At 41.2% G+C, this 27159-nt stretch overlaps 3 protein-coding genes across 9 annotated transcripts in view; 2 read left to right on the forward strand and 1 right to left on the reverse strand.

Moving 5' to 3' along the window:
* Nucleotides 1-8114, forward strand: part of LOC118428335 — a 29179-nt gene extending 21065 nt beyond the window's left edge. For all 7 annotated transcript variants that reach the window (XM_035838390.1, XM_035838394.1, XM_035838392.1 and 4 more), the window contains 9 exons: nt 1169-1239; nt 2953-3172; nt 3727-3987; nt 4462-4532; nt 4928-5038; nt 5553-5647; nt 5893-5962; nt 6416-6750; nt 7096-8114. In XM_035838390.1, coding sequence (XP_035694283.1) covers nt 1169-1239; nt 2953-3172; nt 3727-3987; nt 4462-4532; nt 4928-5038; nt 5553-5647; nt 5893-5962; nt 6416-6646 — 1130 coding nt within the window. In that variant the 3' untranslated portion in view covers nt 6647-6750; nt 7096-8114. The remainder of the gene's footprint in view (nt 1-1168; nt 1240-2952; nt 3173-3726; nt 3988-4461; nt 4533-4927; nt 5039-5552; nt 5648-5892; nt 5963-6415; nt 6751-7095) is intronic.
* A 1941-nt stretch (nt 8115-10055) lies between these two features.
* Nucleotides 10056-15511, reverse strand: LOC118427769 (transmembrane protein 19-like). Its single transcript, XM_035837695.1, has 7 exons — nt 15172-15511; nt 12980-13093; nt 12371-12508; nt 11734-11848; nt 11277-11413; nt 10681-10890; nt 10056-10293 (listed from the first exon to the last, which is right to left on the reverse strand). Exons 1-7 carry the CDS (start codon nt 15383-15385, stop codon nt 10133-10135), a joined length of 1089 nt encoding a protein of 362 aa, XP_035693588.1. The 5' UTR covers nt 15386-15511; the 3' UTR covers nt 10056-10132.
* A 2807-nt stretch (nt 15512-18318) lies between these two features.
* LOC118427366 (importin-5-like) overlaps nt 18319-27159 on the forward strand; it is a gene marked incomplete in the record, with an annotated part of 19136 nt that continues 10295 nt past the window's right edge. Inside the window, 13 exon segments of the mRNA XM_035837121.1 lie at nt 18319-18471; nt 20344-20424; nt 22098-22290; nt 22707-22809; nt 22971-23067; nt 23576-23680; nt 23795-23920; nt 24395-24515; nt 24644-24731; nt 25149-25255; nt 25712-25836; nt 26169-26258; nt 26529-26704. Of these exon segments, the coding sequence (XP_035693014.1) occupies nt 18394-18471; nt 20344-20424; nt 22098-22290; nt 22707-22809; nt 22971-23067; nt 23576-23680; nt 23795-23920; nt 24395-24515; nt 24644-24731; nt 25149-25255; nt 25712-25836; nt 26169-26258; nt 26529-26704 (1490 nt within the window).

Genomic DNA, 27159 nt, shown 5'->3' on the forward strand with positions numbered 1-27159 from the left:
TGAACAGACAGGTGAAGGGAACACTAGTGGTGAAGGGGAGGTGCAGGGAACTGCTGGGGAAGGACAGAGCCTGACGGATGAGGAAACATTGAAAGGTAAGTCTTAGAATAGAATCATCTTCCCAAGGAAGACACTATTGTAGAAGTTACTTTGTATTATGGTAATACCATCGACATCTATCTATTGGCCTATTTATCTATCATCCATCCATCCAGTAAAATTATGTACTCATCCATCCATCCAGGTACCTATCATTCTCATACAATTTATTTATCCATTGAATTCTGTCTATTCATCTCACACCATCCCTCTATCCAATATTCATCCATACATCCATTTTACAATATGCAGTGCCCTCTAGTGATGACTGTAAGAAGTGCAGCTTTATGCTGTCTAAAGTCAGTGTTAATGAATGTTTTGACCAAATGTTTTTTTGGGGGGGCAAATATTATGCTATAACCTTCAACACTTTAATTACATATGTCTGCAGTTGTCTTTGATTACATGTATCTGTAAGTTTTATCATGACAATCTTTAACTTATCATGATTATCCTATGCTTTCTGATAGAAAATATTATTAATGATTCCCAAAAGACAACATTGCCAAGAGTTCTGTCAGTCTATTTTGCTCTACAGTGACACATCTTCGTGAAATGATATATTCTTCATCCTTTATATCCTTTTTATCCTTCAATATCCTTTATGACAGTTAATCTTTCAAGATCAACAGAGCAAAAACAATACGTAGCTTAATGTCATATTCCAGCCCTTAGTTACAGTTCTACTACTGAAATATTCAAATGATCCCATCACTGGCAAAAATCAATCAATCAACCAACCAATTAGTCAACCAATCAGTAACCTTTATTCAGATTGGGTCACCCTTGCCCATCCTTCCTTGAGGTCCAGTGGGAGGTTGTTGCTGAGCAACCTTTGTCCAGAGCACAGGGAAAACAACACCATCTGACCTCCGGACAGGGACACTGTCGTCTGGGATTTTTCTTGGGAAGTGATTTTTGCATGAATGAGACAGACATTCAGTTAATTTCAAAAACAAGTTAGAATGATAGGCAATTCTCTTTCTTTTCTGGGACACCATTAAATGCAGCATTTTTGATAGTAGAGGGCAATTGAGTAATCTTCAATTCCACTGTACTGTATTTACAGGCAGGTCTAAGAAAGACAGGAAGGAGAGAAGACGAACTCCTACTACGTCAGTTGAGGCAACTGAAGATAAAGTAAGTACAGAAATCCTTTTAACACCGGAACTGGAGTCAGCTAAATGTATGAAAGATCATCTAAAACATACATCATGATTTGTAAACATGTATAATCATTTTCTATCATAGTTATTACTTAAGATTAAAAACCTCACTAAATATTTTTCCTATATAAGGGACCGTACGGCATTTAGCGAGGGGGGAGGGCCGGTCGCCAGGGGGGGGAGGGCCAAGCAAAAAAATATTTTGCCAGGGGGAGGGCCTAGCAATTTTTTTTTTACTTGGGGGGAGGGCCAAGCAAAAAAAAAATAGCTTGGTCTGCCAGCAAAATATGTCCCTTAAAATTCAAGAAACGTCGTTTCAGAGGATCAAGATTTCAAAATTTTTCTGGACCTCTGCAAGGGATTGCCCGAGGTTGGCGCTCGGGATACAGTGAAAATGCGAAAGGGAGGGGGCGGGGCTTATGCATGACGCCCTCGAAAACCTTCTTCACGCACAGAAATGTTATTAAACTCTAGATTAGTCTGCCAGCAAAATTTACCCCTATCTTATTGCCCTCAAAATGTAAGAAATGGCGTTTCAGAGCTCGAGGGTAAATATTTGCAAATTTCCCTGGATCCCTTTTGACGTGACCGGACTCGCGCCTTTGATGACCGACATCGTGATAATGTGTTCGGGGGGGATTTAATTTTGTATTTCTAAATTGAAATGCTATTAAAGTTAGCTTTGTTTGTCAGCAAAATATCTCCTCAAACTGAAGGAAATAGCTTTTAAGAGGGTCAAGATTTCAAAATTCTCCCGGACCTACCTTGCGATTCTTCGTGCCTTTGGCGCCGAACATCAAAAACTTGAAACCCTCGTATTTTTTTTTTAATAGAAATGTCATCTAACCAGCAAATTTTCCCATAAAAAAGCAATGCAGGAAATCTTGGCAAAAAAAGCGTGGCATTTCTAAAAGATCTCCTGCAAGTCTGCGGTCTCACGCCCGCCGGCGGCTAGAGAGAGGCGACCGGTCTTACCCCGCCGTGGGAAAATCAGCGTCACGCGTCGGCGCCCCCCTCCCCACTACAGTTTTGGAAGTCGAATCGTGCTGTCGTTTTGGTTTTCATTTTTCCCCCCGATTTACCGTAAGTTATTACCACCACAGAACTAAGAAAAAGTCCAAAATATATGTAAATTGAAAATAGTTTCCGTACTGTACGTAAATTTAGGGAGCGGGGCGCGCGCCGCTTCGTGGCGCAAATCTACTAGAAATCCAGGTACAAATGCTTTTTAGGTGTTGTTTTAATATCAAAACAATGAAAAAGCTTCTATAAAGCAAATATTTATGTCTCTATGAAGCAGATATTTATCCCTCTATTTAGCAGATAGTTTGAGCCATTCTGTTTAACTTTTTTTACTAGGGGTGAGAGATCTGCTTCTCGATGAAAATCATGAAAAAGTATGACGCAAAGCACATTTCCAAATGCGGGAGCGCAGTGTTTTATTGGCGTCTTGAATATTTTTTTCAAAGTTGATAGGAGGGGGGAGGGCCAAGCAAAAATATTTTGTCTTGGGGGGAGGGCCTAGCAAAAAAAAAATTACCTGGGGGGAGGGCCATGCAAAAATTTTTTGACCCGACCCTCTGGCGACCGGCCCTCCCCCCTCACTAAACGCCGTACGGTCCCTAAGCTCTGCGTTGTCTTCATTTTTCTGGAATATTGATGCGTTATTTTTCTGATTTACTCCCAGGCACCAAAGTCCATAATGAAGAAGACCAAGACACAGCCCAGAAGAGTCTCGGCCCCACGTGTGACCATTGAGACAGAGCCCCAATCCTCCATATCCCAGCAGACAGACACAGACGTGCCCACTGCTGTAGAGGACTACCCCATAGAGGAGGAGATCGAGTCTGTTTCTGAGGTCTCCACTATTGAAGTCCCACAGCCCAAGCTTATCCTGGATAATAAAGGTGATAACTGCAACCTGTGTGTCATTATCAAATCTGCCCCACACTCCCAGATAATTATTACTACCCCCTAAGTAAATGTACAAGTCTGTTACAATGACATAATGCATAAAACATAATAATGGACAGTTGACATCATTATAAATCTATGATTGTGAAGGTTCTCAACCAAATGTAATCACTGCCTCAGCTGAGTAAACAACTCTTGTGTACTTACCTGTCTTGGGTCTTGCTTCGTCACCGCAGTGTTTGTCTGTAAACAACATTGTTTTTCACTTAATGAATTCTATTTCAACTTAGCATTATTTCAACTTTAGTTTTAACTATGCTGTTGATAGTTGCGTTGTGTCCTTCTTTTTTAGCTTCTTAGTTTTTTTAACCCTTTAGTACTCAGATGTAGCTTTATTTTGCATCTGAAGATGATTTTATATCAGGTAGAGAAAGCTGAAGTGAGTGGTTCTAAATGTTTGTCAATTGTAGTCACCTGTTGTTGTGCATACCAAGGTTTGAAGTGTTCTTTACCCAGAGCTTATGTGCCATCTTTGTTTGATCACCAGGTAAGAAGAAGGGAAGGGACCTGAAGTCAGAGCATGCATGCAGACAGAAGTCTCCCAAGGTGTCTGCAGTGTTCTCCTTACGGAGCCCCAAGCCGAGAGACACGACGTTACAGGACGAGCTGCGGAGGCAGCAGCTGGCAGAGGAGAGGAGGGCGAAGGCGGCACAGATGTACGAGAAACTGAGGAAGAAACCGGCAGACCGAGGGGATGAGATGGACGAGGGGGAGAGGGACAGGGCACTACAGCAGGACTTTAAAGACTGTGAGTTTATCCACAAAGGCATTGCTTGTGTAGACTCTTGTATTCAATTGTCTTGTGTGGTTATTTTTCTACAGACGGCTCTTTGTTGATAACAGTGGAATCATCATTGGTGTAAATGTACTTTTTCAAGTCAGCTGTTATTGAGTTTATTGAGTTAAATGTAACAAGTAAGCAAGTAGAATTGTTTTGTATGTGTCCAATCATTGATACCTATCCTAACGTAGTCCCATCCACAATCAGTATACATTTACTGTGAATTTTGAATGAGGAACATTTCTTAAACTAAGTTATTTCACTTTGTAGTTATTTCACTTGAGTTTGTGCATTTCTACAGTACAGTTTACCGTAATGTTTAAAATCTTGAGATGTTTAGGCCATACAATGTACATGTAGCTATAAATGAAACATGCTAAAGGAAATAGTGTTGCATGATAATACATGTATTCAATTTTAGCATGTTTTATCTTGTTCCAGATGGCTTCCTCTCAAAGTATTGTATCTTCAACAAGGACAAACTCAGGATGTACCGCAAAGCCTTTGATGCTGTAAGTTCTCCATCTTTTGGACATTCTGGTAATCTTCACCATTCAGACAACAAAGTGTAGATTGTAATTGTATAAGTGGATCTACATGGTTCCAGATTTCCAATCATTTCCACTTCAGGCTTCTTACAATAGAAACTATTTTGGTCAGCTCTTGGTTCACCAACAGTCAGCATTTCCTTTCCACTTTCACTTTACCATTTGTATAAGAAAAGAAAATTTGTAATTTCTATTCTCACTGTAATAGGCATAGATAGAAGCAAAAAATCTGCGTCAAAGATGTATCATTGATATTGTAGACATTGACTCCTTGGTTTTTCCACAGGAATGATAATCATATGGTAGGGTTATAGTATTATGCTGTATTGCCATGGACTGTATACCATTGTTTGTTACAGGTTGATGAAGACAAGGATGGTTACCTGTCAGGACCGGAGGCTCTGATGGCCCTGAAGGGTGTGGTGTACTCGGGCTCACTCAGTGATGCAGAGGAATACTATGTTTACAGGGTAAGGACTTTACCTTGTGTAGTAACTTACTAAAATACAACTTTCTTCTGTAAAAATATGGATTAAAAAAAACGATATTAAAATCTTTGACGGAAGGAAGTTTAGAATGCCACTATATTTAGTACAGTGGTTGGTATTACCCAGGTGAAATGTTACAGTGTACAAATGTAAATTTCCTTAAGAATTGATGTTTCCTCAACATGTTCAATCATTTGACAAATGCAATATATGTGAATGTGGATTGTGACTGGAAAATGTCCTCATCTTGATTGAATACTGATAGAGTATGCATATTTTCACACTGCTTCTTCAAATGGACAATGAAGATTTGTCCACAAGTGAGTATTCTTCTCTTTATCTTTGTTTCTATTCTGTGACAGGCTTTTTGCACATTCAGTTCTGTCCTAGCTTCAGTGAAAAATTGTATGACAAAGACAGGTACGTCTCAACTGATCCACAGAATATTGATATGAACCAAGAGGTATTTTTTCTAACACCCTCTTTGTTTTAACAGATACTGGAGTTAGCAGACTACAAAGTAACAGAGGGAGCAGACTTCAAGTTATTTGCAGTGATGTCTGCCCTGTCTCAAAGAATAGCCTCCCTAGAGTGAGTACAGGAAAATTCTTTTGTCAACAATTTGTAGAATCTAACAGCATCAATTGTGAATCGGATATTCAAATAAAACTGAACTATGGGTTTAATATGTTAAGAAGGACAGCTGAAGCAATGAGATGAAATTAGTATGCAAGGTAGAACAGCTTTTGGTAAATATGATTATTCTAATTACATTTACAGTTGATTACTTATTATACAGTTGTGAAATGTAATGTGAATATCTTTTTTTTCTTCAGCAATTTTATGAAAGATCTGATCAGAAAGGTGGACTTTAAGTCTCTGGAGTACAAGATGTTTCGTCTAAAGGTATGTCCCAAAATATACTACCAGATGTGCCATATTTCTCACTTATTGCACTCGACACACAATATGTGCACAACTTACCAAACTGCAGGACTCTCACACTGTCCATGGTGCTGATATCTTGGTGCTGGTCCTTCCAGTGTTTCCCCTTAGATGTCCTACAAATACAGGATATTAATTCATCCCCGATTGCTGACATTTTTACACCGAAAATTGGAAAAGTGCTTGTTTTCCTAGTTGTTCTGTTTATCATATGATGTCAGAAGTTCAAAACACATTATTTGGCATGTTAACTTGCCTTGCATGTTGTTGTCGATGCCTGTTTCATTTTCATCCAATTCAACTCACCTACTTTAACTCTTACAAAAGTATAAACAACCAAGAAATGAAATACTGTCCCCTATGGAATAGAATATCGTTATGTTACTTCTCTCATCTTTGTTATGAACCATTCAGCAACTGTTCCTGTGTAATGTGGACCCCTCGTCCAATCGGATTCCCCTGGAACATCTCATGTTGGAGCTGCAGGCAGGGGGGGTCAGCATGGAGCACCAGAGGGAGGTCCGGGCGGAGTTGGCTCACCTGGACAACCTTGACCTTCTGGACTTCCTGGCTTACGTGCCACTCTTCACCATGATCCACCAGTCAGTAGTCAATAATCCTTTTGATAACCAGTGGAATAAATAGCTACCAGTTATATGTAAGGTAATTCCTCCAGGTAACATGTATCAGCCATCCTGAGAAAATATGTCGGAAGATATCTGCAACACAATGTCCCCCAGTTTAATGCAGTCCTGCACAGGGCTCTAGCCAGCTCGAAATTTTTATCCGGCAGCCAATTCCCATTGTCGCAAAAACCCCGAAAATTATCTGATTTCGACTGAACTGAGACCTTGACAAACGGGTTTTTAATGAGATAATCGTATGCGAAAAAGCGCCGACACACATCGTAAACAATAATAACAATAGCAAAACAAACAGTGTGTGGCTTTCCGACCGTGGACGGCATCCCCAAGCCGCCTGTAGCTTCCACCAAGGATTTTTGTCCATCAAGGTTGACGGATTGGTTTTAAAATTTTTCCATACGCAGCAAATTTCTGTCAATTGACGGAAAAATGACACTGTCTAGAGCACTGCTCCTGCATATCTTAATTGTGCGTATCTTCGGGGATGCTGCACTAGATATATCCCTCAGACACAGTTTCTTAAAGTGGCGGATATGTTATTGGAGCTTACCTTGTTGTCGCTTCAATGTACATGTGTAAAGCCTCTCGTTTACAGGATTTTAGCAAAGCAAGAGCAGAACTTTACTCAATAACTGTCAAGGCTTTGGCGTTTAAATGTGAAACTGAAAGTAGTAGCCTGTTTTCCTTGAAAAATGTCTGTCGTACCTGTTGTGCAGCATCTGTGAAAGGACTTACGGAGAAATTTGGCCAAATATTCAATTGTCAGGATCAAGGACATTTTCAGTATATCCAAATATTGAATACCATGGCACTGCTACTATATGTAAAAGTGTATATGTTGCATGTGTGTTATTACAATGCATAGTTGAACATCAATATGACAATATATCCATATCTTTCATCATCAATCTAGCTCTGGACTCATATATGTACTACTAGACATCTTGGGGCACTATTTACTGATTTTGATAGGGTTGAATATCTTGGCATGCCTATTCATTTTCAATGCAATCCAATCTATTCTATCGGGTTGCTTGAATGTTTATTATGAATCCATTTATCATCTTTTATACAGCATACTGAGGATAAATATCTGGTCATGACATCAGCAACCTTGTTTTCTTCCTCTTACTCAATGGAAAAAGGTTAAATTTACTTCATGGAAAAATGTGAGAAATGTTTTTAGCTGTAAATATTTTGCAATACTTCAGGATGTCAAGTTTACAGCAAAGTGCATGAATGGGAACATTGTTTATAAAACTACATTTTGTATATAATTGTCGTTTGTAACTGTTACAGTGAAAGTCTCTGGCCATGCAGAATATGTTGCATGTTAAAGTTGGTCTTGTATATTCTATATCAGAGAAACATGACATTGTATATCAAGCTGTATTGGGAAAAAGATTATCATTAGCTTATTGTGTAACAACTAACATGACAACAATAAACAGTGAAAAAATGTTGTATTAGTCCCGGACTCTGTCTTTCTCTATATATGTTGTTGCATGAATGTAAATGATATATGTTGTGTAAATACATGTAGGTTGGCATTTCTGTCTCCAAGCAGAAGTTTCTGTAATATGAAGAAGAACAGGATGGGAACCTCAGTACCACTCATTGGCACATACAGGAGAAATTGTATGGACATGTGTCTTCTACAGCTGGGATCTCATTGAAAATGTGGCTCATTGGCGTTGCTGTACATCATTAGCATGATGCACACCATTATAAAGTCAAATCTAATGTCAAAGGTAGTGACACCGCCAATGTACTGCAGTCCAGTAAGATGGCACAGAGAATGATGGGAAAGGCAGCACTACTTGCCCTGACTAGCTTGTGGGCTGAAATGTTCAATCATTTGAAGTGCAGGTAACAAATGAAAGTACAGTAGGATGTGAGGTCATCAGTTTACTTACCCTGTATTTACAAGTACTGTATGGTAAAATAATAATCTAAGCGATAGTGCTCTGCTTGAGGACAATACAATCATGGTACTAAAAGTGATGGACAAAAGTCCCTATAGGCTACAATTCCACAGAAACAGTAACAGACTTGGAACAAAACAATTTATTGATGTCTCTCATACTGCTTCTTAAACAGTCTGGATGAACAGTGAGGTAGACCACTATGGTCCTTGTGCGTTTTAAGTGTACAGACTGACAACACAGTGGGTTTTGATATTATTATCATTTGTTAGAATGGCCACAGCTTCACAGCAACATTAATGCCCCCATTACTGGGACATCTTATGGTTGCAAAATATCACATGATCCAACGTAAGCATGAACAAAAGGTCAAAGTGCTGTGAAAACTGCAAAATATACAATCTTGTGAAGAAACGATGACAATATAACAAATGCCAAGGCATACTGCAACAAAATACATGTATATAGATATCTAAATTGGTACCTTTCTTCCTCATCAGAACACAGGGAAAAGATGTCTTGCACAGCAATATGTATAGCATTAACCTGGATCATTTTTGATAACCTCATGATGCAAAAAAAAAAGTACTCAATGGAACAAGTTTTGATTGTGGTTGAATACAAGTATTCAATAAATCCACCCACTAACTGCTCATATTTTGATACCAACAGTTGCAGGAAGCCATTCTACATTTGTAGTTGTAACTTTTTTTTCTGAATTTCATTCATCAATTCACTAGGGGCAGATGTTACATACTCATGGTTCGAATTGTTACAAGTAATCAGCCCGATATGTTTAGAGACTCCCATACAGGCTTGTCTTTTGACATCATCAATACCATGTTGGATTACTACCTGTGTCTGTAAAACACACCAAGATGCTATAGCTTATACATGTAATTAATCCAATTACCCACCAACATAGTCGCCAGGGAATTAGAACTATGATAATGATGACGTCAAGGAAAAGCCTGTACATGTATATGATTACCACAGGATGTCTGTTTCATTTTCAGTTTTTCTTTCACCCATCTACTTAATTTATAAATAGTCTTTGGAATGCTGTCCAGAGCTGTAACTGGCTCCTCTCCCTAAGGGCCGACAATGTTGGGCGAGCCGTATAGAACCATGATTAGATCAGGCTACTATTCCATTATATTACTCCATTATATCTCAGGGATAAACAAGTCCACTAGCCCTATTGTCCAGGGCAAGTGAAAGTGCTGTTCGGGCAAGTGCATGTCCTACCCCACTTGTCCGATCGGGCAAGTAAGATTTTTCCATTGATTTTAGTTTAATTTTGATATACTTGTTACTTTTTACAGTCATGACATCAAGCAATTGTCTACAGAGAATTCCATTGCTGGAAGTGAAAATGCATATACTAGTAACAGTGACATTTGAATTTTGGGCAAGTGAAAAGTTGGTTCGGGCAAGTACATTTTTCATGCGCTTGCCCGATAGGACAAGTGGATTTTAGAAAACTTGTTCAACCCTGTATCTTCTATATCTATACGGAATCTACAATTTAAGTATGCAAGGCCTAATCCAGAAGTTCATATCTAGTAGGGCCAGAGCTGGTAACCTAGACGTGGCATTGTCAGGCTAATGATGATACATGTAACCAGGTTGACTCCATGGTTGTCCAACAGGGGCAGCCCGCTGATGTGCTTGGTTGTAGGGGATGGATACTGGACAACCTTCTTCTGTTTGTCACAGAACCCTGGGGAAGCAATGAATGAGGTGGGGATGGGGTTAGAGAAACTATCATGTTTTATTGCTATTTTAGAGTTAGAGGTCAAAGTACTGGAAAGGTACAATGTGGGCAATGTCAGATGATATAATTACCAAATTCCCAAATTCTGAAATTCATATGTACAAAATGTATGTCATATTGTAATGTGGCAGAATCCCCCAGTCTGTAGATAAAAAAGATATTCCCTTATAGGATAGAACTTTCTAACTTTGCTTCTTGTCATTCTAGATCAATGGATTGACTGGAAAATTAGGATTTATAAATTGGAAACCCCCATAACAATCATAATGTTAGTAACTGTAGATTACAGATACTTTACCGCTGTCACAGTCAGAATACTTAAGCATGGCTTACCAGAATACTGAAGTGTGGCCCCGAGAAAGGAGTCCAGCAGTGATCCCAGCAACCCTGCAGCCCCGGCATACAGAACCATGGGCCACTGGTACACACTGTCAGACAGCGGCTCATGGGTCAGCAGGATCGTCAGGTAGTAAGCCATGCCCACAGCCAGACCTCCCATCATGCTGCATGCCAACCCGACGCCTGTCACTCCACCATTGGTACCTGCACAATAAACAGTGGAGCATCATGTTTTTGTACTCTAGCATTACACACAAGCTACTTGTAGAAGAAACTCCATTGGTTACATCCCTATGTTCTGACAGCCTTATGTTCAGACACCAATCATCAATGGCAGCTGCAGACATCCCTCCACATTGTTCTACTAGTATTTTTGTCACAGGACCTTCAGTTGGCTCTAGTGTGTTGGCTCTCTTACTGTGTCAAAGACCTGGTTCTCCTATTATCCTATGGGATGTCTTTACCTTCACGATAGCTGCCACCTTACCTTAAGACCGTCAGCTCTGATTTAAATCTATCCTACACTAGAGGGACCCTAACCATATATCCTTGCATAAATGTGTTGGAACACAGGATGTTTGGGCACCAACCTTTGGGTACCGGCTGCCAGGTTGTGATGAGTTTAGGCTGCCCACCCAGCACTGTTCCCAGCTCGGATGACAGGGTGTCCCCACAGCTACTGGCTAACCCTGCTACAACAGCCAGCACCAGCCAACATGCGTTGTACCTGGCCATAGCAAGGAAAATAACTATGTGAAAATCTAGGTAACAAAAACTGTCTAACACAACAAGCTAGTGTCCCCTTCTATTATACATATACTAGTACCCTGCTACAACAGTCAGCACCAGCCAACATGTGTTGTACCTGGGCATTACATAAAATAACAACTATGTGAAATACTAGATAACTAAAAACTGTCTAAACAAACTGCATGTAAAAGAGTGTCCCCTTCTATTCACACATACATATTGAATATTAGTACATTTACTGACAACAATTCTTTCAATTATAACTATGGTTGAAGAAAGGATTGTTAAAGATCTGACCTGGTGTTAAAGTCGATGATAGTCTCGCCTGGGTGAAACTCTATCATGTACAGGATAGCCAGCTCTGTAGCCACACCTCCATTACACAACACCTGGATCCAGTTTCTCTGGCCACCTGAAACACAAGCCAGCACACATGTGAAATTTACGCCTGAGCTTGGACCTACAAATGTACAGCTGGCATACTAACCTAATGTTGAAAACTGTTTGTCTTGTTTTCAGTCCTCCATATCTTGCTTTGGTATTGTTTTTATTTTGTTCCTAGAAGTGTGCAGAGGAATTAAGTCTTTAGACACATTGCTTTCCATACTATTTCAATTATTATCAATGATTATGAGCAATTTAGTAAAATAAGAATAAAAGCTTTTGGAATCCACAAGAAAAGACTGTTTGAAATCATTGTATACATGTAACCATTATTGCATTACATAAAAAGTTACTCAAACAACCGTCAGATAGCATCCACTATCTTTTGTCAGTGTCACTGATAAAAGATTGTGGATGCTGTCTGAATTGTCTGACCATTCCCCCCCCCAAAAAAAAATGATTTCGTAGCTGCTTTTTGACTTATCTAATTACCTAGATGTCTAATCTTCATCGGCGCATGTGTTGCATTATTCTAATACACACAATGTACCTTCCTTGAAGTCTTCTTCCAGACTCCTTTTCTTCTCTGCCTTGTACTTGGTTGCCCACGACGATATGCCAAAGAAGGCCAGAAGACAGGAGAAGAAGCACAGGTTGCTGACAGTCAGGACAAAGCCTACTACAAATCCTGAAGGGCAGAAAAAATTGTCACAAATGTCTGAAATCCATCCAACTGTCAGCCATTAATCTGAATACAGATTCCACATAGGACTTTCTAGGCTCAGACTTTTCATTCACAGGAATATGTGATGTCTGATTTTATAAGCAGACATCACAGGCTGATATGTTTTGGAAATAAAAAATCAACCTAAAAAGTTTATTTCAGTCAAGTCCTCCTTTGTAACTTTATCATTGCTTGAATCACCATTGCTGGTTGACATTGCCCAGTATTTTTCTTTTGTGATTTCTTGTGCTCAGGGCCATATACAAATTACTGGTGTTATGCACCAAAATACAGCTACCGGCATTGTTCAGTAACCAATTACCGTATTTCATAGACTTTGCCCTTAATTTTGGGAAAATCAATGTATTCTAGTATGTAGTCTGAGCCTTCCACTAAATGATCATCTTTGTGCTGTAAGACAGATTTCAGTCCTACCAGTGAGAGCACCAGTTGTGTCCAGACTTTGTTTCCTCAGACCTTTGATGGTGATGTACAGTGGGGCAATGATGGCAAACAGCAGTCTCCATGGAGAGATGGGATACATGGTACCTGGAACATAATACAGCAGACACTTACATGTAATGTTATAACGTTATCACAAGATATTGGTTATAAGCCTATATTGCTTATATATATAGTTATAAGCCACATTTAGGAAGCAGGAAACTACAGACCGGTTAGCCTAACTTCGGTGGTTGGGAAGACGATGGAGGCTATCATCCGGGATGCACTGGTGGAGCACATGTCTGTTGGAAACCACTTCACAGACGCTCAACATGGCTTTGTTCCAGGGAGGTCGTGCATGACTCAGCTTCTGGTGGTACTGGAGGAGTGGACCCAGTTACTGGAAAAGGGGGAAGCTATTGACGCAGTCTACTTAGATTTCAGGAAAGCCTTTGACGCTGTTCCCCATCAGCGTCTCTTATGTAAGCTGGGGTCGTACGGTGTGACAGGAGACCTGTACAACTGGGTAAAAGACTTCCTAGCCTCGAGGAAACAGAGGGTGGTGCTGAATGGAACTAGTTCCTCATGGACCCCTGTGAGGAGTGGCATCCCGCAGGGGAGTGTACTGGGCCCGGTATTGTTTGTAGTATACATTAATGACCTACCAGAGGCTGTCAGCAGCACTGTCAGAATATTTGCCGACGACAGTAAACTCTACCAGGGTGTGAAGGACAACGAAGGTCGGGTTAACTTACAGAAGGACTTAGAAGCTTTGAGGGACTGGTCTGCGTCCTGGCAGTTGCCCTTCAACGTGGGCAAATGTAAAGTGTTGCACATGGGGAACAACAACAACAGGCAGATTTACACCTTAGGGGATCAGGTATTGGAGGAGACCACGGCAGAGAAAGACCTGGGAGTGACAGTGGACAATCACCTCAAATTCCACACGCATACGGCATTAGCGAAGAACAAGGGAAATCAGATGCTGGGGTTGATTAAAAAGTCCTTTGCCAACTTGGATGAACAAACCATGCCGATTCTCTTTAAAACAATGGTGAGGCCACACCTGGAATACGGAAATGTAATCTGGGGACCTCACTATAAGACGGGCAAGCAAGAGTTAGAAAAGGTCCAGAGAAGGGCCACAAAAATGGTCCCTTCTCTAAGAGAGCTTCCTTACAGCACTAGACTTCAGCGACTCAAACTCCCAACCCTGGAGTATAGGCGACTGAGAGGTGATATGATACAAGTTTTTAAGATCATGAATGGAATCGATAGAATCCCGGTACAAAGTTTCTTTGCTCCAGTAGAGCAATCAGTCACTAGAGGTCACAGTTTTAAACTACAAGTTCCCCTGGCCAAGACCAGGGCGAGGAGTCAGGTCTTCAGTGTTAGAACTGTGTCGAGCTGGAACGCCCTACCTGAGTCAGTGGTTTCAGCGAAAAGTGTAAACCAGTTTAAATCCAGACTTGACAAACACTGGGATTGCCAAAAGTATGTCACATGAGAGCGAAGTCAAGATCAGGACATAACAGGCGGAGGCCTACTTTCCTGGACACAGTATCAAGGTATCAAGGTATTCAATTCAACTGTGTGTGCACAGGTCAAAGTTGAAGGCCCCCGAGACATGAACAAAACACACCTGGACACTGTTATGCAAACCAACCGAGGGAGGCCACATATAACATTATACAGTGTGTAGTACAAAGTACAAAGCATGACCAAAACTTTTCAATGGCAAAAGAAGAACTGTTTATTACATATCAGGGGCCTAATCTTGGAAATGCGTACCTAGAATCCTGGTTGTCTTGCAGGGGAGTGTACATGTGGGTGAATGTCTGTGTTTTGACAATTTCTGACTATCACAATGCAGTTATCATATATAAGTTAACATGATCATATCCTAAGCTCTGTCTCCTTAATATTGCCTTGTTTTGAGGTCGAAGCCAAAAATGCTTTGGTGACACTCAAGAACTTACGTCCCGTTGTCGATAACAGAAAATCAAAAACTTGGTATGAAAGATCATATTAGGACACCATGGGAAAACAAAAATAGAGGGAAGTGTGACAAAACCGCCCCCCTCCCACCACCACTATCAAAAAACGTGAAGTCCATAAATTATTTAATAACCCCCTTGATATAACGTTAACGTTAAGGGATGTGGTTAACAAAAACAACTTACCGTCATATGCTGTGTTCATGACCAGTGATACCACCCATATCGACAGGGACAGAGGTATGACCAAACTCAGCACAAGGATGAACAACATGGCGAACACTTCGTCAGACAGCCCGGGCGGCGGTTTGTTGACCCCTGTCCCCGGGCTGCCTGCCGCTATTCCACCCGCCATAGGCCGGCTTCTCACGTCCTCAACGTGTGAACAAGTGGCTGTCATCCTCTACCAACGGTGTAGTTGACGAAGTATGACTCAAACACACCCATACGTGACCTACATACGCCACTGTGTACACAGCTTGATGTAAGAGCATGTAATGCAGGCTGCCAAACTTCACATTACTAGGGTAATTAATTATGCGACCTTTGACCGTTTAAGGCGGGAAATACGAAGGCCGCCTTGTAATGACGTCACAGGAGATGTTGGATCGCAAGAATGTATCTTGCATTTCCCCATTTCCAAAATACGTAGAAGAATTTTTCCCTTTCTAAATCTCCCACACTTCTCTTCAGAAGGAAAAGAGCAGACATAATTCTTCTCTACAAGATAACACATGGGTTAGTCACATGCAGAACCAGTAACCACTGCAACCTCTGTAGCAGAGTTATGCTCACGCCTAGCCTGGCAACCTCCACAAGAGGCCACTCGTACAAGTACCAGATACAGTGCTCCAAGGGTCCAAGGGCCAATTTTTACCCAGCAAGAGTGATACCCATGTGGAATAAGCTCTCCGAACAGACGGTGACCAGCAAATCAGTGAACTTGTTCAAATCAAGGTTGTCGGCTGAGTGGAACTCACACAAGGACCTGTACGAATACGAGTTCTCCTACTGAACCAGTAGGTTGCAGTGAAGAAAGAACGAAGGAAGGAAGGAAGGAAGGAAGGTAGGAGAGAAGGAAGGAAGGAAGGAAGACCAGATGCTACAGCCCCGCAGTTTAACTATGTACAGCCTCATTACTCTAACGGGTACCTACTGGCTGTCGCTCAAGGTGAATACTCAAGGTGAATTAATGTGCTATCGGACTAAACAAAAGATAGAAGTCAGTGTTTCAATTTTGGTGACTTTACATATGTTGAATGACCTTCAATCTTTAACCTCCCTTATCTACCTTATCACAATACTCACAAATGCAGCATATGAATGCAACTTTGCTGTGTGGTGAGAACGTTTAATATAAATATATGAACTTTTAAGACAATAGCAGCGTTGACCATGTGCAGTAATTGTTTAAGACATTTGTTCGTGCAATATCTCCCTGCCTCCCTCACTAAATGAACAAAATGGTTTTGAATCGAAAGATCCAAGAAGGAAAAAAAGGACCAAGTTCCTGTTTCTGTATTAGAAATTGGGAAAATCAGTGAAGGCAAACTGTAATCCTTGAAATCAACTTTGTCTGGACTTTCCAAGTCTTTGAATAATGCTATATCCTAGCTCCAGTCCGTTCTTTTGAACTGTAGTCTGCCTTAAGTCCTTTGCTTCCAAGTGTAGCCTGGTTCCAATCTTTTCCTTTCACCATTCTGCTAACATCTCTATTTCTACTTTTCACCTATCTAAATAGCCAAAGCTTGTTTATATGACCAGCATGTTCATGTAAAAATATACACTGGAACAGTAAAGTCACAAGATTATAAAACAAACTTTAACAAAGGTTTATTTCAACAAGCATCTGATGTATTGCCAGAAAGTACCTATGTATGAAAACAGGTTTAGTTCTTTCAACAGTATGAGTCACACTGACTATGAGCAATAACACTGGTTAGCTTTCCTTGTGATGACCAGTAACAATACTCTCCAAGCAGAGGCTGGTGGGAAAAATCGTGACCTTTTCCTTTCATAATTTTTTTTTCGACCGGCCTTCCCGTTAGTACAGTAACAACATTTTCGCGTTACTGTATGACTACAAAGTGCACATTAAGTCTATAGGAAAAGAGCTTCTGACCAGTCCAACAAGTAAAAACGTTTTTGTACTGGTACCAGCACCAACCCTAGTTATGACTCATAAACCTACAACAGTCTTGAATAAAATCTAATGACGAACAACAACACAGTGTGCAAATTGTGACATGGAAGGCTACAACATGTAGCCCTCCTCCTCGTCACAATGTCCCTTGAATTCTCCACTTGGGTCCGGATATGCTTTGTTGACTGCCCGAACGACACAAAAAGGAATGACCCTTCGTACACATATGCTTCCTCCTCGTCCCAGTTGTGGAGCCAAAGAGCACTGTCTGTACACCTGCGCTCTGTCTCTGTAGGCTCGGTTGTCCACTTCAGGGACTTCTTGAACTTCCAGGGCTTCATCTTCATTTAATATCATCTACGCGAACATCATATGATCACCATCACCGTCATCATAGTAACCATCATCATCTTCTTTTCTCTCTTCTGAAACCTCGAAATTTGCAACCATTGCTGCCTTCAACACATAACGTTACTTGTTCAGGACGACGACGACGACTCTTCAGTCACACAGCATTGCACAGAGGATGTCGCCGCCAACCCTTTCCGTCTCAGCTTCCACCAGGTCGTGACAACACACGCTCTCGCGCCCAGTCTTCATCTGTCTGCATTTCCCGCCGCATCTACATCAGACGAAGTGATGCAGCCTCCACTTGACGGTCTCTTCGTCGGTCTCGTCCCACTGTCGTTGGCTGACAGCCGCGATAGTCTCCGGTTCAGCAGGCGGGGAGACAGAAGCCGCAGCCCCCGCTGCCGCCACCACCATTGCCCCCTAGCCTCCCCACTTTCTACTGTCGACGACCTTGAGTGCGAGTGCCTTGGTTGGAAGTTGTAAGGAACAATATTGTTCGGGTCGAATTCCCAGCGCTCCATGATGATACCTCGAAATTTGTCAGTGCGGTCGGGCCCTAGCACGCACGTGTGCTGCTGGTCTTCTCACCGCCGCCGTGGTTGTAACGTTGATCAAATTTGCATTTCTGACAGATGTCGCTAGATGTCAGTGTTGCAGTGTGAACATCAAGATCTTGCAAATATTGCAAGAATCGTCCTTTATTTCAGTGGAGGCTGAATGCAGTTTCTTATCACTACAGAGGTCAAGAGGTTTGGTTTTCATTTAGCGACGCCCCCGACCTACTTGCGTTAATAGTTCCGTACGCCTTCTGGCTTTCTTGTTTCTCGTGAACACAGTGAGGCATCAAGTTTCCCGCCAAAAGTAAGGTGAAAGGTCACAGCGCAGGACCGATCGCCGGCCTTTTCTCCAGCAAGATGGCGGAGCAGGCACAGTTCGAGACTCTGTTGGCCAACTTAATGAGTCATGACAACGACGTCAGGAAGCAATCCGAGGTAAGATGAACCCTTCGGTAGAGTCTTAGAATATCTGTGTCTTCTGTAAGTACCAAATCTGCGACTCCTAGTCTGTAATAGCGGCAAATTTGGCTGGAACATGTGAGGTGGTACCGGCATGGTTCGTCCTGCCCCTAGCGATGCTCATGACTACTCCATGATGTCATTTGTAACAGGATCTTGCCTCTTCAAAGTACGTTTTCAATGCCACTGTACAGCCAAGGTCGACTGCAGGAGACTGTGAATCTAATAACAAATTTTTTGGACATCCAAGCTACTCATATGTAGTTTAATAGTTCATTTTCGAAGCGATGTTGGAACTCACTTCCGGGTTGCGCCATCGCATGGTGGTGGTTGGGTAATCTCCAAGCAGATGTTGGTGTAATAAAAGATCAGAACTCCGACCGCTGCTCACCCAACATGTGCAGACAGTAGACAGATGTAGACAGGGGTGAGTGGTTGTTGGAGAACCCCGGCAGTCAGGGAATGTTAAGCAAATGTTACAGTGGTCCTTTCCAAGTTCCCACTAATCTCAGTATCAGCTTGAACACTGGAATCAGGATCTTACTATACTTTAACAATGTACTGTAAGTCTTGAAATGTTCACTTCAGGGTAGTTTTATTCTCATAGGATTTGCTGTGACATCTCCAAAGTGAATTCATGATGCTACAATTACACATTTCCACTGATCTAATAGTGCACTATAGAGTCTACAGAATTGTTTCAACTGCAAACTTAGTAGTACACAGCGAAAAATTCTTCTCCGCTCCTACTGTGAAATTAGGTCCCAGTGAAATCAAAAGACTTTACAGTATCGTCTTAACACGTTAAACACCAGCATGTGCCAGTATCAACTCCACATGGACCATTCCTAGATCTAGTGCCAACATTCCAGCACAATCTAGGTCTTACTCTTACTACTTGTATGATGTCTTACACCTGTCGTGTGGTGTCACTGTTAGTTTTTGCTAGCAGAGGGAACATAGGCCAGATGCAGAATAGGTATCCATATATAATTGTGCATGATGAACTGAAACTTCTTGCTACACTCTAGATGTGAAATGAACCTAGAAGCAATGACATCTTGTGAGCTTTCAGAATATTCAGCATGTATTCCTGAGTAAATCAATATTATATCAATACATGCATCACACACCTGTAACCCTCTTACATGGTAAACAAGAGATTATATTTATAAACCGGATAGTGAGTAAGTGAAAGAAAGTAATGCTGAATTGAGTTGTGCATCTTTACGTGCTCACTATTAGGCATCTCTCCGTCTCATAGCTTCGTAGGTTATGCTCAATGTTGCAGAATACCAGAAAATCAATGGTTATCTTCATGTAATGTTATTTGTATTGATCTGTGTAGCTTGGAGGGATAAGGAATGACTAGAGGCACTAGGGAGTTTTCGACATGATATGTGTTACATCCCTTTTCACACCACTGTACCTTTACTAGTAATAGTCTAGTCCAACACTTACATCACAGTTTGTGTTCTTGGGTCCAGGTTCCAGGAAGCTAATTTGTAAATAAGTCTTTATGTCTTTCATGGTTTTTTTAAAGACGTTAGGTAAGGCCTTCACAAACATGATTTGTATGATGCTCTCTTTATCGATAAAGAGACAAATTTATGCATTTATAACGTAATACCACAAGAAAAAAATTGTAGTTTTGCGTTGTTAGTCTTAAAAGGACAAAAATCCTATCAACGGTGATGATACAAGTATAACTCAATATGGACTGTCTTAGCATCCCACTCACTAACTTACTGACCTCATTTATGGGATTCAAACCTGACTTCCTTTAAATTTAAGTGAACCTTATGAAAGAAGGAGTATTTCTGATGAGGATGTTTGTTCTGTCCACAGACGATGTACGATGGCATCCCGGTGACCAATCGTGCTCAGTTTCTGCTCCAGGCCTCCAGGAATGCCAACGCAGCGCCGGAGGTACGTTATTCTCTTCCTATAACCATGTCATTTGGTCCTGAACAGGGTTTGAAATACTGAGTGAAGATGCACTTTTGTGCACCAAAGTTTGGAGTTGTGCAGCTTCATGTGATTTTTGTACACTGTGCTTGTACTACGTTGTAGATATTTGTGTAGAGTTACAAGTAAAGGTTGTGCACTTCTATACACTCAGCATATGTTGGATTTTCAATTGTCCGAAAAAAGTAGCTATTATAGAAGTTGGGTTCATCTCAGTTTTTAAGAGCCTGACACTCTTGACAAGTTTTGATAATATTCCACTTTATTTCATACTTGGATTTTTTTCTGTCCACCTAAACTATAATTAAGTAAGCTGCGCAGGCGTATATTTGTATCTATTCCCCCTAAATAACTTTTCAGCCCTGCTTCAGCATTCCATTGAATACGTAATTGGATACTTAAGATAAGTATCATAGCTTATATGCCATGTACAAGGATGACACAGTGTGGTACAAAAGTAGGACCAGGAGTTAAATATTCACTTCTGGCTTTCATTGAGTCACCTACTAGTACTTTATCATTATACACATATTTCTGTCTCACTCTCAGTCTGTGGACACCCATAATTACACTGTCTTATAGATCTAGTCATAAGAAAATCAATATGAGGCAAAAATTAGATTGCAAAATTTGGCAACATCCTGAATCTGAATAGGTTGGCTAATGTAACTGTCCTTTGGCACAACACACCAGCTTTTGTTTGATATATGCAGCCAGTACTTAGGGACAATGGTATGTCTGTGTGCAGGATACAATGTACACGTTGGAAATCTGCCAGGTACATGTACAAGAAAACCATTCTAGGCTCATTGGTGTTCCTCTATATATAGCCTGCTTTGGAGAGTACTAAATTTGCATGCAGTATTTGCTTGATTTGCATTATCTGTGCTTGCACAGCTGTGTGGCCCTAGGGCTAAGAAAATGGAGATGGGCACCGTCCTACACATCATATGGTGTAGGGAGGACTCAACATAGCTGAAACACTGATTCCTTATAGAAACTCCAAGTAGACAAACAGTCCCATATTGATAACACATAGAAAATCTACTTGCCTGAACTAACTTTTCACTTGTCCAGACATTTAAATTACATTTGGCTAAGTATATTCAATTCCATCAATGTAATTCTTTTATTATTGGCTCTATTTTTCTGTGTTAACCTATGCTTAATGTTATGACTGTGAAAGTGAAAGTTAACAAGTATATCAAAATCTCTCTCATGGAAAAATCTTAATTGCCAGGTCGGACAAGTGGGGTAGGTCATGCACTTGCCCAATCAGTACTTTCACTTACCCTGGACAATCAGGCTAGTGGACGTATCCAAACTTGTTTCATATAGCTTCAGTTACTGTAAATGCGGTGGTTTAATGTTCGCGGTTTTTGCGGTGGCCGCTTCACCACGAACTTAAAACCACCACGAACATTTTTCCATAGCAGTAAGAAACTACGGTGCATGGTGCTAGCGTGAACTTAAAACCACCGCAAAAAGTCCTTTTTCCCGCTTCGGTAAAATTAAATCCCGCAAACTTAAATGCATTAGATTACAGTATTTCATCAGTGACTGGAGTCCAACAGGCATTTAACCAAACTATGAATCGATGTAAATGACATAGTGAACTACTGGTTCTGTGACAGGTGCGTCAGATGGGCGCGGTCCTGCTCCGCCGGCTCCTGACGATGTCGTTTGAGGAGGCGTGGCCGACCTTCCCGCCCGAGCTGCAGGCCGCCATCAAGACCCAGCTGCTGGCCGGGATCCAGCAGGAGACCACGCCCAACGTCAGGCGCAAGATCTGTGACGCAACAGCTGAGCTGGCCCGTAATCTCATGGGTGGGTGACAGCACTTCTGTTATCTTCGAACTTACTTGAATTGCAACAGGGACGATACTATGTGGCCATTAGGAAGCTAACTAGCTGATAGTGTGATCACATACATATACATATACAGTACAAAAATGAACAAAGCATAAATGTCTTGAAAATTTCCTAGTATGTATTAGTTTGCAGCTTTTGTGGTTACTTCTTCTCTTTAAACTCAAACTCAAATGCACACATTTTAAAAAGTTCTAAGCAACCTGCAATAGGATATTCTTATAAGATAATATAGGCTTGGTTTATTATGAATCAAAATTTGTGTAAACATTGATACTCAATTTCCTTGTATGGTACATGATCTGGTTCTAGTGACAAAGAAAGCAAACTTACAGCAAACACAAAATGATTTTTACTCCACCCCTGTCCTACAGGTGATGATGGTACGAACCACTGGCCAGAAGCGCTGAAGTTCCTGTTCGAGTGTGCGAGTTCCCAGGACCCCGGCCTGAAGGAGAGCGCTCTCAACATCTTCTGGTCAGTCATTGGTTCATTCAAGTGTCAATCACTCTCAAATTTTCCTCCAACATGTCAAGCACAGAGGCCTATCCAAGTTCTATAATCAATGCTCAGTGAAGCATATTGACTTTAAGTTTAAAGTGACAACCAAAGCTGAAAGTATTGCCTTCTGTGTTCAGTTCTATCCCAGGAATCTTTGGGAACCAGCAGGCCCACTACCTGGAGGTCATCAAGCAGATGCTGTACCAGTGTATGACTGACCAGTCCAGTCCACAGGTACAGTGCAGAAACTGTTCCATCTTATATAGTAATGGCATAGGCACCAGTGTTCAGCCACTAATGGTACTAGTTAAATTGTATACATGTAATGTTACAATTAACATATAACGTTATGACTCATTAGACTGTATGTGATTTCTTTGGACGCAAAACATCAAACAAGACGAATACGTAATTTCTGACTTTAGATTAATTGTTACACAATACTCCGGTCTGTCCTAAAGATGCTGACTAAAACCCAGTTCTTTCCCATAACAGACTCTCACAGGGATGGAGTTTTTTTTTCTTTTTTTAAGCACTCTAAGCTCAATATAACCTAAGGGATGATCCCCACATCCTCAATTTACACAGTGCTGCTGGCAGGCTTCAATCAAACCTCCACATCTAACGTTACATGCAAGCATGTCCAAACCTCACCTAGCGGGGGTACAATAGACGATAAACTGTGCAGGAATCAGTATAGCAGGTACTACAGTCAGTTCACAAATGTACACTTTTTATACAGGTGCGAAGGTTGGCTGCCAAAGCCACCGCTAATTTCATCCTTGAGAACGAGAATGACGCCACGCTGCAGCGACAGTTATCCGATCTCCTTCCCGGGATCCTACAGGTACAATTCTAATTGTTTCACATTGGTTTTTGAAGGGTGTTCATTTTGCGGGGATAGCGCCTAACTTACTTACTTAGTTGTTTTACAACACTCTTTTTGCCCCCTTCCCTACAGAGCCTGTCTGAGAGTGCTTCTACCCAAGATGACGACTGTGTCCTGAAGAGTATGATTGACCTGGCAGAGAACACACCCAAATATCTACGTCTACAGCTGGACTCTGTGCTCAACATCAACCTTCAGGTAGTGACTTGGGCTGCAGTTCTTATTCAATCTGCTAGATGTCACTTTTGATGAGATGTAGTCTAAGCCACACATCAGTTACCATTATTTTGGATAATTGCATGTTAACCTCCAGGAAAATTGAAAAATTCCAAATTTGAGACACTGTGCCAGCCTTAGCAAAACCTGTACTATATTTCTATACTACAGTTGTTGTTTTTTTCAAAATAGAAAAAAATGGACAGGCAAATCTGAAAGCAACAAATAAATTTTGTGTGGCCTTATCCAATAGCCAAATGTTGATTTTTGTAAAGATTTGTGAATGGTTACAGGGTGTTTCCAAAATGAAACACACCTTTGTTGACTGAAAGACAGTGTGGGGCCTACATGTACATTACAGCATGGGGGTCTAAACCTACACTCAAACTATGCTATGCTAGCTACTGGAACCCTTTGACTCTATTTGACTGTCTTGCCCTGTTGTGTGCATCTCAGATCTTGTCCAACTCTGAGCTGCCTGACCAATGGAGACATCTAGGGTTAGAGGTCATCGTCACGCTGGCTGAGACGGCCCCGGCCATGGTCCGCAAACGTACAAAACTCATTCCTGTCCTGAGTAAGTGAAACGTTTTGTAATAATACAGTCAGAAATTTCTTCCTTCTTTCAAAACTGTGAACTTTGGAAATTGCTTCAATCCTTTCAAAACTGTGAACTTTTTTTCTGACTTTTGACCTTGACCCCAGTCCCTCAGGTCATGGCCCTAATGGTTGACCTTGAAGAAGAAGAAGACTGGGCCACTTCTGACGAGGCTGAAGATGAAGATAGTGACAGGTCTGATTTTTTTCATTTCTGCTCAATTTTGAAAAAAAAACTTCCAATGCCTTAGGCCATTCTAGTAGTAGTTATTCAAACCATGATCCTATTGTCTTATTTAGGATTGTAGTAGGGAGTGAAGTCAGGATTGTTTTTTATGTTGTTAGAAAAAAGATCTGATTTGTTATAGTCACAATCATGGCTGTTCCTTGCAAAAGTGCCACCTGTTGGAACTGATACAAACTGCATGCAGTACTGTCAGGAGGGGAAATGGACAATGCACTGATGTACCAAAAACTTTTATCCAATCACCAAGTTGATGAATATGAATCAAGCTAAACGATTATTGTGGGTGTAGCTGCATCTCTATCTTTACAGAAGCATGTTGCTACTTACAGTACGTATCACACAATTGTCTGCGATTGTTGTTTCCAGTAATGCCATCGCGGGTGAGACAGGGCTGGACAGACTGGCGTGTGGGTTGGGAGGGAAGACAGTCCTGCCCCTCGTGTCCGCTGCACTGCCACAGATGCTGCAAAATGGTATGGCTTACTTGTAGTATCTTATCATTATAGTGTTGTTGTTGTTGTTGTTGTTGTGGCTATCTGCGTCAACATTCAAATGTCCCTGGAAAAGTTGTGCTAGTAAAGATATTTTGGACTGTTTCATGATTTATAGATGGTGTCATTCCAAGGCATTCTGTAGACTTGTTTTAAAATCCTACCCAAAGTGAGATATATGAGATATCTCTTGTACAGTAGTACATGTACATAGTGTGTATTCAACCTATACTACATTTCTGTTGAAAACAAGGTCAGATATTTCCTAAACCTTAAGAATGTACCAACCATTTTGCAATGTACTATTGCTAGACTATTTAGAATGGAAGCATTAAAAGAAGCACATATAAATATAGGAGCTAAGATAATGGAATCCAGGCTAATCATAGTAGTAGTGCTAGATTTTTAATGTAGACACACACATTGTTCCTATCCCAGCTGACTGGAGATACCGCCATGCCGCCCTGATGGCCATCTCAGCCATCGGTGAAGGCTGTCACAACCAGATGCAGGCCCACCTACCCAGTGTGGTGGAGGCCGTACTGCCCTTCCTACAGGACATGGTGGGTTCACACAGCCTTGTGTTGTAAACTTGTAACTACTGTAAAATTATTAGATACAGGCACACCTCCCCAGTGTGGTGGAGGCTGTACTGCCCTTCCTACAGGACATGGTGGGTTCTATCAGCCTCATGTGGTTCCTACTATATAATCCCTTGGTTGTGAAATAATGAATTTTAGAAAACTTGTCCAACCCTGGCAATGGTTTTATTTTGCATTCATGATTTTTTTTTTTAAATGTGACTGTTACGAAGTTTCCATTTTTTTCCATGTAGAAAATGACAGCTAGATCTAGTAGTATGTTTCTTGTTACTAACTTTTGTCTGTCCCCCCAGCACCCCAGAGTCAGATATGCAGCCTGTAATGCGCTGGGACAGATGGCCACGGATTTCGCTCCACTCTTCCAGAAGAAGTTCATTGATAAGGTATGTACATGTTTATGGATATCATAGCCTTTTCTTTTCAATATTTTTGGCTGGGGTAGGAAAACAGAAAAGAGGAAAATGATGATTGTTGAGAGCTATGAAATGATAGGGGGACACTGTCTGTACATGTACACTGTATTCTGCAGTTGGTTCCTTTTTGTATGCATGTGGTCTAATGTTGAACGCCTAATGAAGGGACTAAACTGTGGAATGTGATTGATTGATTGGTGTTGATTGATTGATTGATTAATTGATTGATCTACCCTGCAGGTTATCCGAGGCCTGCTGATCGTGTTGGATGACTTCCAGCACCCCCGGGTTCAGGCCCATGCCGGCGCAGCGCTCGTTAATTTCAGCGAGGACTGTCCCAAGAGCCTGCTGCTGCCGTATCTGGACCCCATTCTGGCCAAGCTCGAACATGTTCTGAGTGTGAAGATTCAAGAGGTGTGCAGTTTGTTATCACTTGCAAATAGATTTTTATTTGTTTTTATTCAGAAGGCACTTCTCCTTTTCTTGAGGCGAGAGCTCTTGAAAGTACAAGGGTTTAACATTGGATTGAATGCTGAACATCCCCTCACATGCTGTAAAAGATGTAACTTTGTAAGGACTAATAGACTGATCCTATCTGTCCATCACAATTAGCAGTTCAACCAATGGTAGCATGGCAATTAGAGTTTCAACCAATGAGAGAGCAGCCTTATGTTCAAATATTTGCAATTTTAGGTGTGCACTTTTTGCATTTCTACATTATAACAGGTGGGCAAGGCTATGAGACTAGCCTATGTACTTTTCAATAGAATGATATTAGCTTCATATACTTTTCGTCCTTTCATGATTTAAGATTGGTTATGTTTCCTCAGGTTCTTGCCAAGGGAACAAAGATCGGGAAAAATGCAGATGA

The sequence above is a fragment of the Branchiostoma floridae genome, chromosome 12 (assembly GCF_000003815.2).
Source record: "Branchiostoma floridae strain S238N-H82 chromosome 12, Bfl_VNyyK, whole genome shotgun sequence".
NCBI classification, from domain to species: Eukaryota; Metazoa; Chordata; class Leptocardii; order Amphioxiformes; family Branchiostomatidae; genus Branchiostoma; species Branchiostoma floridae.